This window comes from Trematomus bernacchii, unplaced genomic scaffold (assembly GCF_902827165.1).
Source record: "Trematomus bernacchii unplaced genomic scaffold, fTreBer1.1, whole genome shotgun sequence".
NCBI classification, from domain to species: domain Eukaryota; kingdom Metazoa; phylum Chordata; class Actinopteri; order Perciformes; family Nototheniidae; genus Trematomus; species Trematomus bernacchii.
In genome coordinates, this window is record NW_022987771.1 from 364,301 (window position 1) to 378,259 (window position 13,959).

At 42.3% G+C, this 13,959-nt stretch overlaps 2 protein-coding genes across 2 annotated transcripts in view; both read left to right on the top strand.

Annotated features, from left to right (window-relative positions):
• Nucleotides 1–3,057, top strand: part of coro1ca (coronin, actin binding protein, 1Ca) — a 32,062-nt gene extending 29,005 nt beyond the window's left edge. The window contains exon 11 of the mRNA XM_034148543.1: nt 564–3,057. Coding sequence (XP_034004434.1) covers nt 564–683 — 120 coding nt within the window. The 3' untranslated portion in view covers nt 684–3,057. The remainder of the gene's footprint in view (nt 1–563) is intronic.
• A 1,819-nt stretch (nt 3,058–4,876) lies between these two features.
• Nucleotides 4,877–8,721, top strand: tmem119a (transmembrane protein 119a). The gene is made up of 2 exons (XM_034148529.1): nt 4,877–4,978; nt 7,966–8,721. Exon 2 carries the CDS (start codon nt 7,981–7,983, stop codon nt 8,719–8,721), a length of 741 nt encoding a protein of 246 aa, XP_034004420.1. The 5' UTR covers nt 4,877–4,978; nt 7,966–7,980.
• Nucleotides 8,722–13,959: the final 5,238 nt, after the last annotated feature.

Genomic DNA, 13,959 nt, shown 5'->3' on the forward strand with positions numbered 1-13,959 from the left:
TAAGCCGTTTTTTTTTGTAGCCCATGATGGAAAGGAGCAGGGAGAAGAAAGTCTCATTTGACCTGCCCCTTATTCAAAAATAGACGGTCTGTCAATCCAAGCTGCTTACAACCAATACTTACAGTAACAAGAAATCAAAATCAACACAACAATCTACCATCAGCAAAACATGTAACCCGACATCTTCATACTGTCTAATTATTCTTACTGTATACATTTTCTTAAACCTAAAGATGTTCATACAGCCCTTTAAATCATTTGGTAAAGAATTCCACAGTTTAACGCCAACTACAGAAATACACATCTGCTTTAAAGTAGTCCGTGCAAACTGATGCTTAAAGAAGCATTTCCTTCTGCCCATCCTCTGAATTTAAAACATAGAATTTGTTTATATTTTCTGGAAGTATTCGGTTGTTTACTTTATGCACAACTAATGACGTCTGTAATTAAATTAAATCTTTAAGTTTTAACAGCCTTGACTAAACAAACAGCGTATTTGTGTTTATAGGCTACTTCATTATTTGTGTGTGGACTCGTGTACAAACTTCTTGTCTCTCCCACAGAAATCTGAAGCCAAGCTGGAGGAGATCTTGAAAGAAATCAAATCCCTCAAGGACCTGGTCAGCAGTCAGGAGAAGAGAATCATCAAACTTGAAGATCAAATGTCCAAAATTGCCATTTAGGGACCCTTTACCCGACCCGCTACAATTCAGGACGTTCCATTGGCAGGGGGACCGTGTTTCGTTGGAGGCCTGCCTAGCAACGATCCCTAGCAACATTCCAGATGAACTTTTTCTTAGCCAGCCCCCGACCCTCAAGTTTAACACAGATGGAATAAGGACGTGTCACTCTTTATGTTGACAAAGGACCCTTTTCCTTTAATCATGTGGCAGTTTTTTTATTATTTTGTCTACTACTAAAAAAAGGTCTAATGTAGTCCTTTGCATTTTAGAAATATGACCAAGAAAATAGTCCCCATTTGCCAAAATGCATACCCAGATATTTTTTAAGTATCAGTGTTTCATATCACCATAGCCCAAAATTATAATGTTGCCAAATTTGACATTTTGTTTACACCCCCAACAGTATTTCTTTCTCTCTGTGTGGGAGGAGTCAAAATGCAAACAGCGCAGAAGACCAGGTTATGTAAGGGGGTCATCGATACTACGAGATTAAAATAATTGTAATCATTTGGTTATGCTACGAAGATTTACATCTCAAACTGTAATTAGGGGGAAATAAATTCAGGTTGAAGAACGATTTAGCTGCCACAGTCTTCACCAAGCACCCAAGACATTACATATGATTCCTGCTGTCTGTGTTGAAAGTAACTCCTGCTTTCTGCCATTTCTCCTCATTCCTGTCGCTTCCCGTCATTCAGGCTGTGACAATAGTCCACGTAAACATGCATTCCTCTCTGTTTAGCTTCATTAACATGCACCGTGTGCTTATTGAAAAGAAAAGAAAATGACAAACACATTCCACAAATCTTATTGGCAGTTTTTGTTGTGTCGGGGAAAAAATACTTCTGTAACGTTCCTCCTCCTGTGAACACTGTACTGTCGTGACTCGGTTGGTTGGTTGTTATCGTGACATCGATGTGCTGCCACTGAAAATACCAACTTTGTGTATTTTCAACCTCAGCTCTGCTTTGTTTCTGTGACCGGTACAGACACCGACCTCAGTGTTTAGAAGCTGCAGTCAAGTGTAGTGGGATTATTTGTTGCCTCTGTTCATTTGCTTTAATTGCCATCTCAAGATCTGTACATTCTGAACAAACAAAACAGGAATCGACATGACGACAAGTAATCACACATTGACTATTTAAAACCTTCTGGTGGTAAAACTGGAGATTGCTACAGAAACTGTTCATGATAGACCTTAAAGGCCTAGATTGTGTGTGTGAATATGTGCCTCATGTCTTTGGTCTTTTGGGTACCTGTCACTTAGGATGTTCCTGCTTTGTTTCTTATTTGGGGGAGGGTTATGAAAAGGACTCCAAGACTAGCCTCCATCTTGGATGAATTGAATCGTTGGGATATTGCTTCACTGTTAATTTTAGCCCGTTTCTTGTTCCAGCTGTGCTAATATCCCTCTTAGTACTTCCACTTTTTTGTAATGGTTTATTTCTCAGATGCCCCTGTTCAGTATAGTTATCAGAATATCAAAGAACCATTGTGTTGTCCAGTCTGAGCTGGTTTGATCAGACGGCTACGATAAAGCTCCTCTTGATGTTTTAGTTTAGTTTCCCAGTGGGAAGCTGAGACGGGTAATGGTTCAGTCTGTTGTTTGCCTTCAATATTTGTTACCACTGTAAAGACCTGAAAGTGCCATAGAGGTAACCATGGAAGTGTTTGTAGGGGACTGTTGTGAGAGTAGATGTGTGTAGTAAATGGAAGAGTTGATAGGTGGCCGGCTTTAAAACCACTTCGAGGTGCTACACCTATGTTCAGAGGACCCTGCTCCTAAAGTACTGTCGTGAACTCCTGCCAATCCATCGCACAACACACCAGGCTTGGGGTTTGGCAGAAGGCACGGTGACATTTTTGACACTTTCCATCTGGATACGGGTATTCAAAACATCTTCGTAATGATGTCAAACCGAGAAGCTTTTTTGAGTCATCGTGGCTTCTAGGAGCAGCGTGTCGTAGAATATAAGGAAATCTGAGAGTGCTAACTGTTATACTGCCATATCTTGTATATCAGACTGCCACTCTCTATAGCACTGTCGGCACAGAGAGGAGATGAGAAGTAGTAGTGAATAGCGATCCAAAGGGACTCGGTAGGTTGGAGAAGTGTGCAGTTGAAAGATAGATGTATGTTTGTAATTTAGGTCTAGAAAAACTGAGTGAAAGCTTTGTAAATAACATGACCATATTTTCTGTATTTTTTTATTTTATTTCTTTTGTGGTTGTGCTGAAGAGGGTATTTGTGTGGGAGGTGGGTTTTAAATGTTTCCCCTTTGTCTGTGTTCCCTGCACCTTGCCATAATGCACCATGAGAAAAGCAGAGCCTCCGTTGATTATAAGAAAAATTAATAAAGAATTTTTAAAATGGCTTGATCTTTTGCATTCAATCATTACTGTTTTTTGTCATCTTAACAGGATTTCTTTAGCCTTTCATAATAAGTTATAAGTCCACAGTTTTAGTACAACAAATCTGAACCTGCACTGAAACCAACAGGAAGACTCTTAAGATAAATAAAACCTCAAACTTCCAATTTCTCCTATATTTTCGTGTCAACAAACCTCATGAAGGGCGGAGGTGGGACTTGGCTTGGCAACTGGAAGGTCACCAGTTCAAGTCCCGGAAAGTGCTACCGAGGTGTCCCTGAGCAAGGCACCGTTCCCTACACTGCTCCCCGGGCCCCGTACATAATGGCAGCCCACTGCTCCTAACACAAGGATGGGTCAAATGCAGAGAAACCGTTTCGTTACATAGTACCTGTACTACATAATGACAATAAGTTCAATCTTCAATGAAAGACCAACAATGTGTGTTCCTCAGCCCGTCCAATAGGTATACCTAATTCTTAAAAAAAATGGTATTGCTTGTATAATGTCGTTTTTGTTCTCGTAAACTGCTGTGCACTGTCGTTTTTAGAAACTTGCAAACCGACAAGAAAATACTGCATTTATTGGGAACCTTTTTTTGCTCCAGATTTATACATTTTTAGTGCTCTGTCACACTTTGAGTGTTTACTGCAGCAGGATAGTATACTGTATGTGCGACGGACGAAATAAAATAAGTGCTAATTGCAACAAAGGAACATGTCAGCTAGTGCAACATTTAGTATCTTAATGCTTGTTTTCTTAGACTGTTACATCGGCTGTATCAAACTTTGTTATGGCATCAATTATTATTTGGATCAGGTGTTTTAATATGCCTTTGTTTTAAATCGTATTCTCTTGTATTGACTGGGGCACAAACTATAAAGTAGATGGATATCCCAAATGGATAGTGAACTGAAAGTGCAGTAGCTTGAAATAAAGACAGTTAGTGATGGAACAGCTAACTTTGATAATTTATCAAACTAATGCAGTCTCTGTTACATCATGCATTACAAACTCAAAACTACTACATTGTGTGACACAGTAATAGTATAAAAGATTCTTTCACTCTGAACATGCACAATTGCTACCTTCTCAGCGAAAGCCCACTCTGACCAGCTATAACAAAAACATCTCACACCATCTGTCAAAATAACCTGAATGAAATAAGAAAGAACGCATCGGCAGCTTTAAATAGTCGACCTGCATATTTAGGGATGTATCCAGAGATAAGTGCTGCTAAAAGACTGTGCCGTTTATATGTTCGCCCTGTACATGTGTTTGGGGATGAAAGGGGTTGCTTTCTCTCTGCGCTGCTCTTGTAGACAGGCTGTAATCTACGGGCACTTAATTAGAGAGGACTCAGTGGGAGGCAGAGGAGTTTTGGGACTCGCCCCGCCAAGTACAGAAATACACATTTCCTTAAAACATGGGACTCGTGTTCTCTCTGCAACATCTCTGCAGGGAGAGTCAAGCTGAAAACTCAGGCTGAAGTGAAATGAACTTAAGTCAGCACACAATGTGGTAAAATACACTTTAATATAAAATGAATACCCTTTCTAAGACAGTTCAGCATTTCTTTATATATAATAAATAATGGTGTAAAAGTATGTACAGAATCACTCTGCATGGCTGCTCCCTCCCTGTCATAATTCATAATGTACAGTAAAAAGGTTGAGTCCCAAATGGACGCCCCATGAGTGCAGAATGATGAAGAGTGCTGGTGGGAGGTCGGAGAAAAAGAGGGATGGACATCATTTCGCAGAGAGCAGACTTTTCAGGGCTGAGTAAAAAAACGGTCAGTATTACTGAGCAGGGAGGGCGGATGCTCGGAAACTCTTCACTCTTACTTTCCTCTCCAGACTTTGTCTCCCCTTTTCTTCCTCTCTGTATTCCTAACACAAGATAAACTCGGGATTACACATTCTGTAAGTATATGTTTATATTTGCAATTTAAAGTGGATGTTATAAAGAGTGTAAAATCTACAGCCAATTGTTTCATTTACATCAGAGCTCAATATGATGAGTAATATTTTACGTTTCAAATTCATTAATACAACATGTAGTATTGGAGATAAATGTATTACAATATGGCAATTTTAAGATGCTTGTTCTTAAGTATCTTTGTTTGCATATTAGTATGCTTTTTTATGCTATTTTGTACTTCATTATGTTAAGCAGAAGCACCTTTACTTATTAGCTATGGTAACAAGACAGATTTTCAGTTTATAAAATATTGTGCATTTTTACAGAATAAACTAACTTACCCTTTAAAAAGAAGTCTAATTAGCTTTAACTCTATTGTTATATTAATACAATTATACAGCAATCTTTTGTCATGCATAACTGTGCTTTTGACACAAAAAGTATGCATTGCTAAAAATACTTTTATACAGAGCTTTTACTTGTAATACCATTTTTTTCCTTGTCGTATTGGTAGTTTCCTCTTATAAAATGGACTTATTCTGACGCTGCTAACATCTAAAAACAATACTGACCTTTACTTAAATGATCAGAAATGTAATTCATGTTTATACAGAGGGACTCATTTACAATCTGTATTTCTTTACACTTAATGCCTACACCTTGAGATAAACAAATATGTTGTATGTAAGAAAATGCTTTGAGATTATCTAAACTATTCCAGAGGCTCCATCTTTGCAAATGTGTATTTCCTGGGCACGCTTTACTTTATTTTATTTTGGTGTGGACCGCATTTTTCCTAAACGTCCACGTATGCCAGACTGTATTTTGTGTAAATGTGTCCAAAATAATGGCTAAGACATCGAGCTCATTCCTTTTAGATATAGCCCTTAAGATGTCATCGTAGACATTATGGACACATAAGATTTGAAAAGCTTTTTGTAAATTAAAAGAAAATTAGGAGCTGGAGAGATTAAGCACTCACATGTCATGAAAGGGATGAATCGCCCCAGTGATGTCTGAAGGTATTTAGTTGAAGGTAATGTGGCCCCTCCAGAAAAATACAGGGAATGTAATTATGTCTGTAATTATAAGATTCAGAGGGCAGTGCTGTACTATAGCTGTACATCCAAGGATGAAGACCCAGCCCTCTGTGGTCCAGCAGAGCGGAGACTGTATGAGCGACCACACAGGGAGGGGGATCTCACTGTGGGGGGAAATCAGGTTTCTATAGCATGATGCTGATTAGAAGCTTGTCTTTACATCCTAGCACCGTGTAATTATATCCTGTAAATGGTGACAGACTGAGCCCTGCAACACCAGAGGTGGGAAGTAGTGGAGTACAAATATTTTGTTACTGTACATTTTTCTGGTATCAGTACTTTACTCCACTACTTATTTTATAACGACTTTTTACTTTTACTTTTTACATTTTGAACACAAATAGCTGTACTTTCTACTTCTTACATTTTCAAAACAGGCTGGTTACTTTAGTTTTAATCTGAGTTTGGTGGCGTGATCATTATTATTTAGAGTCATTGCGTGCCTCTTGATTTGAACACGATCCGTGTATCCATCATTTCCTGGTCTTCTCTAAAGAAGATCGACCAATGAAAACGTTGTCATGTTGCCGTTGCTCAGCATCAAAACATTAATTAGCTAACAATGACATTATTGTTCTATTAATATAAAGGGAGGTCAGGTACTCTTTAAAACAGCTGGTAGTTATGGGTACTTTTTACTTAAGTACATTTCAAAGCCCTCTTTACTTTTACTTGAGTAAAGAAGTTTAGTCAGTACTTCTACTTTTACCAGAGTATTTTTAAACACGAGTATCTGTACTTCTACTTGAGTAAAGGATGTGTGTACTTGTGCCATCTCTGTGCAACACTAGCTACCTTATGTTAGAGTTCAACATGACATGGAAATGGAAGAAAGGTAATATTGGGTTAGTACGTTTATACAGTCAGATGTTCTGTCAGTACATTTTCCTGGAAGCAGGAATCTCTCCATCCGTCTGTGCTGCTGCGGCTCGGCTGGTGCTCAGCAGCTGCTGCCCGGTGTAAATATAGAGGCCGCAGCCGCAGGTCTCCCACGCCTCTGTGCTCCCCTGGAATATAGCTTCCTCTTGGCTTTGGTGTGGTGGATGGGCCTCCCTCTACTTTACAAATTATAAGGCCTTCAGCACCAAAACTCACTGTCTCCACCCCAAATAAGTAATGGCTACTCTGCTGCCTGCTAAAATAGATCTGGTGAAAGATGGGAAAGGCAGAAAAACCTGAGTCAAAGATTACTGGCGTTACATTTCAGATGGAAAAAGCTCTTAAAACAATATTATTATTCTCTCATTAGCATATTTTGCATTAAAGACTGCTTGACACTGGTGAGTATAGTTTCTAAACGGGTCCCAAGAAAAACCATAGGGATCACAAGATTATTAAAAAAATCTTCCAAACAACTTCATATTTTACATTATATTTTCTGTCTTCTTCTTAGTCTGTTCTCTTGGTCCGTTTCTTTAAAGAAATTGTTTCACGTTTATTGCCAAGAGTTAGATTAAGATGACTGACACTCTCATGTTTACAATAAATATTTAGCTAAGGCAGGAGGCTTAGCTTTGCATAAAGACAAATCACAGGGAGCGTGGTTAACCAAAGTTCAAATAAACACCAACCAGCGGCCTCCAGGAAGTCACTGCACCAGGCTTTTGCTCGCCAAGAAAAAGTTATTGTACCTTTTATAACTCCCTTAAAAAAAAATCTGCTTGTGTTTGGATTAAAGAAAGTGGATGCAATGTTTATCCCTGAGCTTTACATTGCTGCTAGAGGACTTCTGTAACCTTTAGACAGAGCCAGGCTAGATTTGTCAGTCTTTTGCAAAGCTCACCAACCTCCAAGGGGTCACAAGTCACTAAGTCAATGGATCTCCTCAAGATAAGAATTACAAATAAAACATTTTGTATGCTAAATTCATGATGTTGTTGTCGTTGCAGGACGCTGAGGAGAAGATGAAGTCCCACACGTTTTTCCTTGCCACCTGTGTGACCCTGCTCTCGCTGTGTCATGCTACTCCGCTGTTCTACAACATCTCCATGGACGGCAGTGGGGATGAAGCAGAGCTGGAGCTCCTTCCCATCTCCTTCACCACTCGAGCCCCCGTTCTCATCTCCGCTGCTACCGGACCCCCCAGCCTCACCGCCACCATCACCAACACCATCACCACCACCATGATCCGCCTGAAGGACTTTGTCTTCACCCGAGTGGTGGACTTCCTGCAGGAGCATCTGCTCATCATCATCGTGGTGACCTCTCTACTCATCGTCATGGTCTTCATCATCTGCTGTGCCTCTGCCATGAGTCAGAAGCGTAAGCTGGAGACCTACAAACCCCTTCCTAACTCAAAAAAGAAGCTTGCGGCAAGCAAAACAAACGCACCCAAGAACTCCAGTGAGCCTGTGGAGAAGCCCTACGCCGTGGACCACGTCAAGAGGGTCCAGACTCAGAGCATGGCTTCCCCCAAGACCCTGCGTCAGCCCTCCAAGGCTCTGGTGGGAGAGAGGGGGCGGGACGTCCGGTCGTCGCCTCGCCAGGAGGTGAGGAAGGTCCGGGAGGTCGAGGAGGTGGAAAAGCGCCAAGAGGAGCCCAAGCAGAAAGAGCAGCCGAGGCCCAGGGAGGAGGTGCAGCAGAGCCCCAGCACCAGCGCCGTCTGCACCGTCTGCACCTGCCACCTGAAGAAGGGTCACCACTAGGGGTCAGGGCTGATGGTGGCAACCATGACAGAACAACAAGATCCGGTTATACTGTACACATTTGGAAAGAAATCATTGGGATTGAAATCTGAAATACCTTTGGATAACAAAAGCCAGCAGGAAATGTATTTGTAAAGCTCATGCCCAAAATATAACTCTCATCTGATGTAAACATGAAATTAAAAGTTAAACTATTGGATTTAGCATGCATACATCCTGTCTATAAAAGTTGCATCTCAAAGTTTTTGATTTATATAAAGGGTTAAAAAGCCAACAATTGATAATATATGGCTGATTTTTTATTTGTTGTACCTGCTGACAACTTTTCCGTTTAAAGAGGCTCAGTGGTCCTTAGTCTTGCAGTGGTTGGCCAGTAGGTTTTTTTTAATTATTATAAGATAAGTAAGTCATTGTGTTCAGAAAGATTATCATTATTGCAATACTAAGTTAATATTTTGAGACAGATATAATGCATGGATCTTTTATCCATCACAAGGCATATTTGTGTCTTATCTTTTGTATTTAAGTGACTAATATAATGTTACTGTGCCATTAAGGTAGCATCACTTGAAACCGTGAAATACCATTTTTTTTTTATGGATACAATTGTTTTTAAAAGAGAAAAATAAAAATGATGATAAATGGGCAGCCAATGGGTTTCCATGGCTCCCTAAAAGCAATGACAGATCAGTATCCGTGTGTTTTTGACACTGAGATGTGTGACTCATGCCTGCCTTGACAGAGGGATCTCCTCGTACGTCCTGCTGTTCGCCTCGGCGTCTCTCCTGCGGCTCAGAGCTCTGACCTCTTTAGAGCTCACCTCTGCTGCGGTAAATAAAGCAAAGTGAGAAGCCAGAAGCCGGATTGTTCTAACAAAACAATCTCTTTTTATTTACCTTCATATTTACTTATCTTCGTTTGTTATTTCATTTTTTTATGTCATATCCTATTGCTTTTTACTTCACAAACCTAATTCACAAAGGTTTACACCAAAAGCACAATTTTCAACTGTGTTACCGGTTACATTAAGTACAAATATATATTATCTATCTGTATACATATTTATTTTGGTTGATAATTCTGATCTGCCTTCAAAATAAAAGCAGCTTTTTTGGGGGGGTACAACAACTTTGTGAATCAGGTTTTTATTTTATTTTAATAAGTAATACTTATGTTTAATTTAAATAATGGGTTTTTATCCTTCATGTAATAATTAGTAATGGGTCAAAAGCTTGAGTACAGGGATAGATAGTTGGCCTGTTTTGCTGTTATATTTAGCTGTATTTGTTTTGATATTCCTATGGTTTTGTTTGACTAAAATGTAAGATTTGTTTAAACTCTCCATCTTACTGTCCCCTTACTGAAGTCAACGACTCAAATGTGTGAGTTTTTATGCCTTATGGGCCAGACTTTTCTCTTTAAATACTTTTTAACCTCAGATTGTTGTCCTCAGATGTTTCCAAACAGATGCTTCCTTTGTAAGTGACAGTTTTGTTTTGCTTGTGTTGAATAAAATTGTTGTTAACAACGTTTCTGTCATTATTGAAAATGGTAGAAAGGGTTTCACGATGAAAGACATATGCAGCTCCGTAGAAACCTAAGATTAGAAAAGGCGCGGCAGGTCTAAAAAACATTATGTTCCACTCGGGACTGTAATTCAGAGCTGCATACACTGAAGAATCATGGGTAACTATTTTTAAGGTAATTGCCCAAATGTCAGATTTGTATATGTGCTCTCTGGTGGGAGGAGCTGTCTTCCAACTTAACAAGGCCAAGCTGTGCACACACACTCTCTCTCACACACACCCTCACACACACACACACACACATTTTCATGGTTGGCCGTGGCGAGGCACCATCACACCCGGACCCCGGCCTGCAGAAGGTATCGGAGCCTGGAGATGACGAGGGCCCCGTTGTCCTTCACTGGCAACTCCACAAGATTGCTTAAATATTTCAGCAGCAGTGAACCAGATCCATACAGAGCCCTTTGATCCTAAACAAGCCCCCCACGTATTGTCTGTATGAATCTTAAGACTCTGATTTCTGTCAGTATTCAAAGACAATACTTTTGGGTTTCTTACTTTTAAAGGGCAAAGAAAAAGTACCCTTGTGTGAAGAGTACAAGTATTGATATCAGTTATGTCATGTGAGTGAATGCACTTCTTTCTACACCATCTGCCACTTTTACATTGATACAGGTACACACATATGCACATCTATTGTTAAAATGTATCACGACATTATTAAAGTGTGATTACATATTGCTAATATTCCTAAAGCACAATCCATTAATAAAAAAAGGTTTGCTCTGGATCAAAAGTGTGTCCACTCTTCAAAGATCAAACATCCAACATGACGACAGCAGCTCTAAGGCTAACGTAATCCTGTGTGGGGGCTGAAACGTGAGCCCTGACAGAGCCTCGCACCGGGGTCAGATTCCACGCTCTTTTGTCAACGAGGTGCTAAATAATTAGAGAAAGTACAACCCCTTCACTTTCACTCTTCCCAGCTGGTGACGGGAAGACACACAGCTGCAGGGCCACCCAGCAACACTGTCTGTTCGAGGTCCACATTGACTGTTTACAGGAAGCTTGGTAACGTCAGATCAGGATATATTTGGGATACCTGTGTGCTCTTTAACATCTCTAGCTGAAGTTCTTGCTCTGTGTAGTTTGACCCCTTTCACAGACCTGTCAATCACTCTGAGAGGTGAAGAGGATCCAGAATAGGTAACACAGCACCTTGAGGCTGACGTTAAACTTTGATGAGCATCTGCCAGGAATTCTCATCGGTGGTTATATCTGAAGAGAGACAGGGGGCCATGTGTGGACAATCCTGCCCATCTCCGCTGAGGAGCCGATAAAACAGGAAGAGGAAATGGTAAGTGTGTGTGGGCCTTTCATAATTCATTTTTGGGAATTATCAGTCTTATAAGTCATCGTTTATGAGTTTAAATTATTACATGTTGCTAATAATGGCTTTATAAGAGGTTTGCAGTTGTTTATAAATACATGGATGTTGTTTCACATCTCATGTAGTTCTCATTTAGAGGGTCAAAGGTCAGAGATAAGAGGTTTAAGGGGTGAAAAAAGAAAACAAGTGATATCTGGGATATTTTCCCGAGGCCTTTGGTAATGTCTTATTCTTAAAGCATTGTTAACATATCTAATTATCATTAATAAACCCATTATTAGCAATTTGAAGTACCCGTTTTGAAGTTGTAGCAAGTAAGAAATGTGTTTAATGTGGTCGTCTTCATTATTCCTGGCAGTGAGTCATGCTTGGCTGCAGATGTGGTGGAAAGGTTTATGTCCTCCTGGTTCTCTGCATCGGTCCTCTGGCCTGCCTCCTCCCCTCCCCCTGTCCCCCCGGCTGCTGCTGCCCAGGGTTCCTGGTCCTGTGCGAGTCTCTGGGCCTCAGGTCGCTGCCTCGCTCCGTCCCTCTCAGCACCGCAGCTCTCTCTGTGGCCAGGAACCAGCTGTGTAACGTGGACCACCTGCTGCGGCCCTTCTCCGGCCTGCAGGAGCTGAGCCTCAGTCACAACCTGCTGCCCCGCTTCCCCCGAGGCCTCCCCCCCAGCTTGGAGTCCCTGCTGCTGCAAGAAAACCGCATCACGTTTATAACCTCAGGCGCCCTGCGACAACTGGGGAACCTCACTCGTTTGGATCTGGAGGACAACCGCATCAGTGCCATCCAACCGGGGGCCCTTCTGGGTCTCCCCAGGCTGCAGGTCCTCATTCTGAAGGGCAACAAGCTTACAAGCCTCCCTCTAAATCTCCCTCCATCACTGACACATTTGGACGTCTCAGCAAACTGCATCTCTGTCCTGGACCTGCCCTCTCTGTCTGCTCTGGTCAACCTGCAGGTCCTGAAGATCAACAGCAACTGCCTGCGCTCGGTCCCAGAGAGCGCGTTCGACGGCCTGCCGCGCCTCAGATCTGTGGACCTGACCAACAACCTCTGGGTGTGTGAGTGTGACATCTTGTATCTCTACCGCTGGCTGCTGAGAGGCAGGGTGAGGATGGCCACAGACCTGGTTTGCAGCGAGCCGGTCCATCTCGCTCACCGCCTGCTTCTGGATCTGTCCGTCATGGCCATCTGTCCTCGTGTCCTGAAGCCCAACGAGAGGACACAGCAACTGGACCCGAGTTCTGCCCTGGAGATAGTGAAGCCCAACGAGAGGACACAGCAACTGGACCTGAGTTCTGCCCTGGAGACAGTGAAGCCCAATGAGAGGACACAGCAACTGGACCCGAGTTCTGCCCTGGAGACAGTGAAGCCCAATGAGAGGACACAGCAACTGGACCTGAGTTCTGCCCTGGAGACAGTGAAGCCCAATGAGAGGACACAGCAACTGGACCCGAGTTCTGCCCTGGAGACAGTGAAGCCCAACGAGAGGACACATCAACTGGACCTGAGTTCTGCCCTGGAGACAGTGAAGCCCAACGAGAGGACACAGCAACTGGACCTGAGTTCTGCCCTGGAGACAGTGAAGCCCAATGAGAGGACACAGCAACTGGACCTGAGTTCTGCCCTGGAGACAGTGAAGCCCAATGAGAGGACACAACAACTGGACCTGAGTTCTGCTCTGGAGACAGTGAAGCCCAATGAGAGGACACAGCAACTGGACCTGAGTTCTGCCCTGGAGACAGTGAAGCCCAATGAGAGGACACATCAACTGGACCTGAGTTCTGCCCTGGAGACAGTGAAGCCCATGGGACCAAGCCCATCTAAACCCAAGCAGTATTTGGGAATAGTGTCAGAGCTGATATCAGAAGAAACCACTGATGGACTTCTTTCCAAAGATGCTCATAAGACTCGTGTGTCACTTGACCACTACTCTTTAGAGACCCTCACCTATGAGGAGTGTTTGTCCCTAAATAAAACACAACCATCCAGCTCACCTGATTTAAAAACCACTTCAGTCCCTGCTGAGGAACAGAAATGCAGAGACAACATCACAAGTGGGTCCCCTCACGTTAACACAACCCCTGCTGAAGGGACTCGATCTCTACTCTCTACTAACAGAGATGCACCCCGGCCCACTCTGTACCCTCGACCGCTCACACAACACGACTCTGTGCTGGTCGTCTCTCTGCTGGCAGTGTTATGTGTGTTAGTAGCTCTCCTGATGCTGGTGGTGCTGCTTGTACTGAAAAAGGTTCTCCTGCGGCACCAGCAGGTGGCGCCGCTTAATGTAGGGTCTGGTGGATTACAATGACACACAGGCACGGA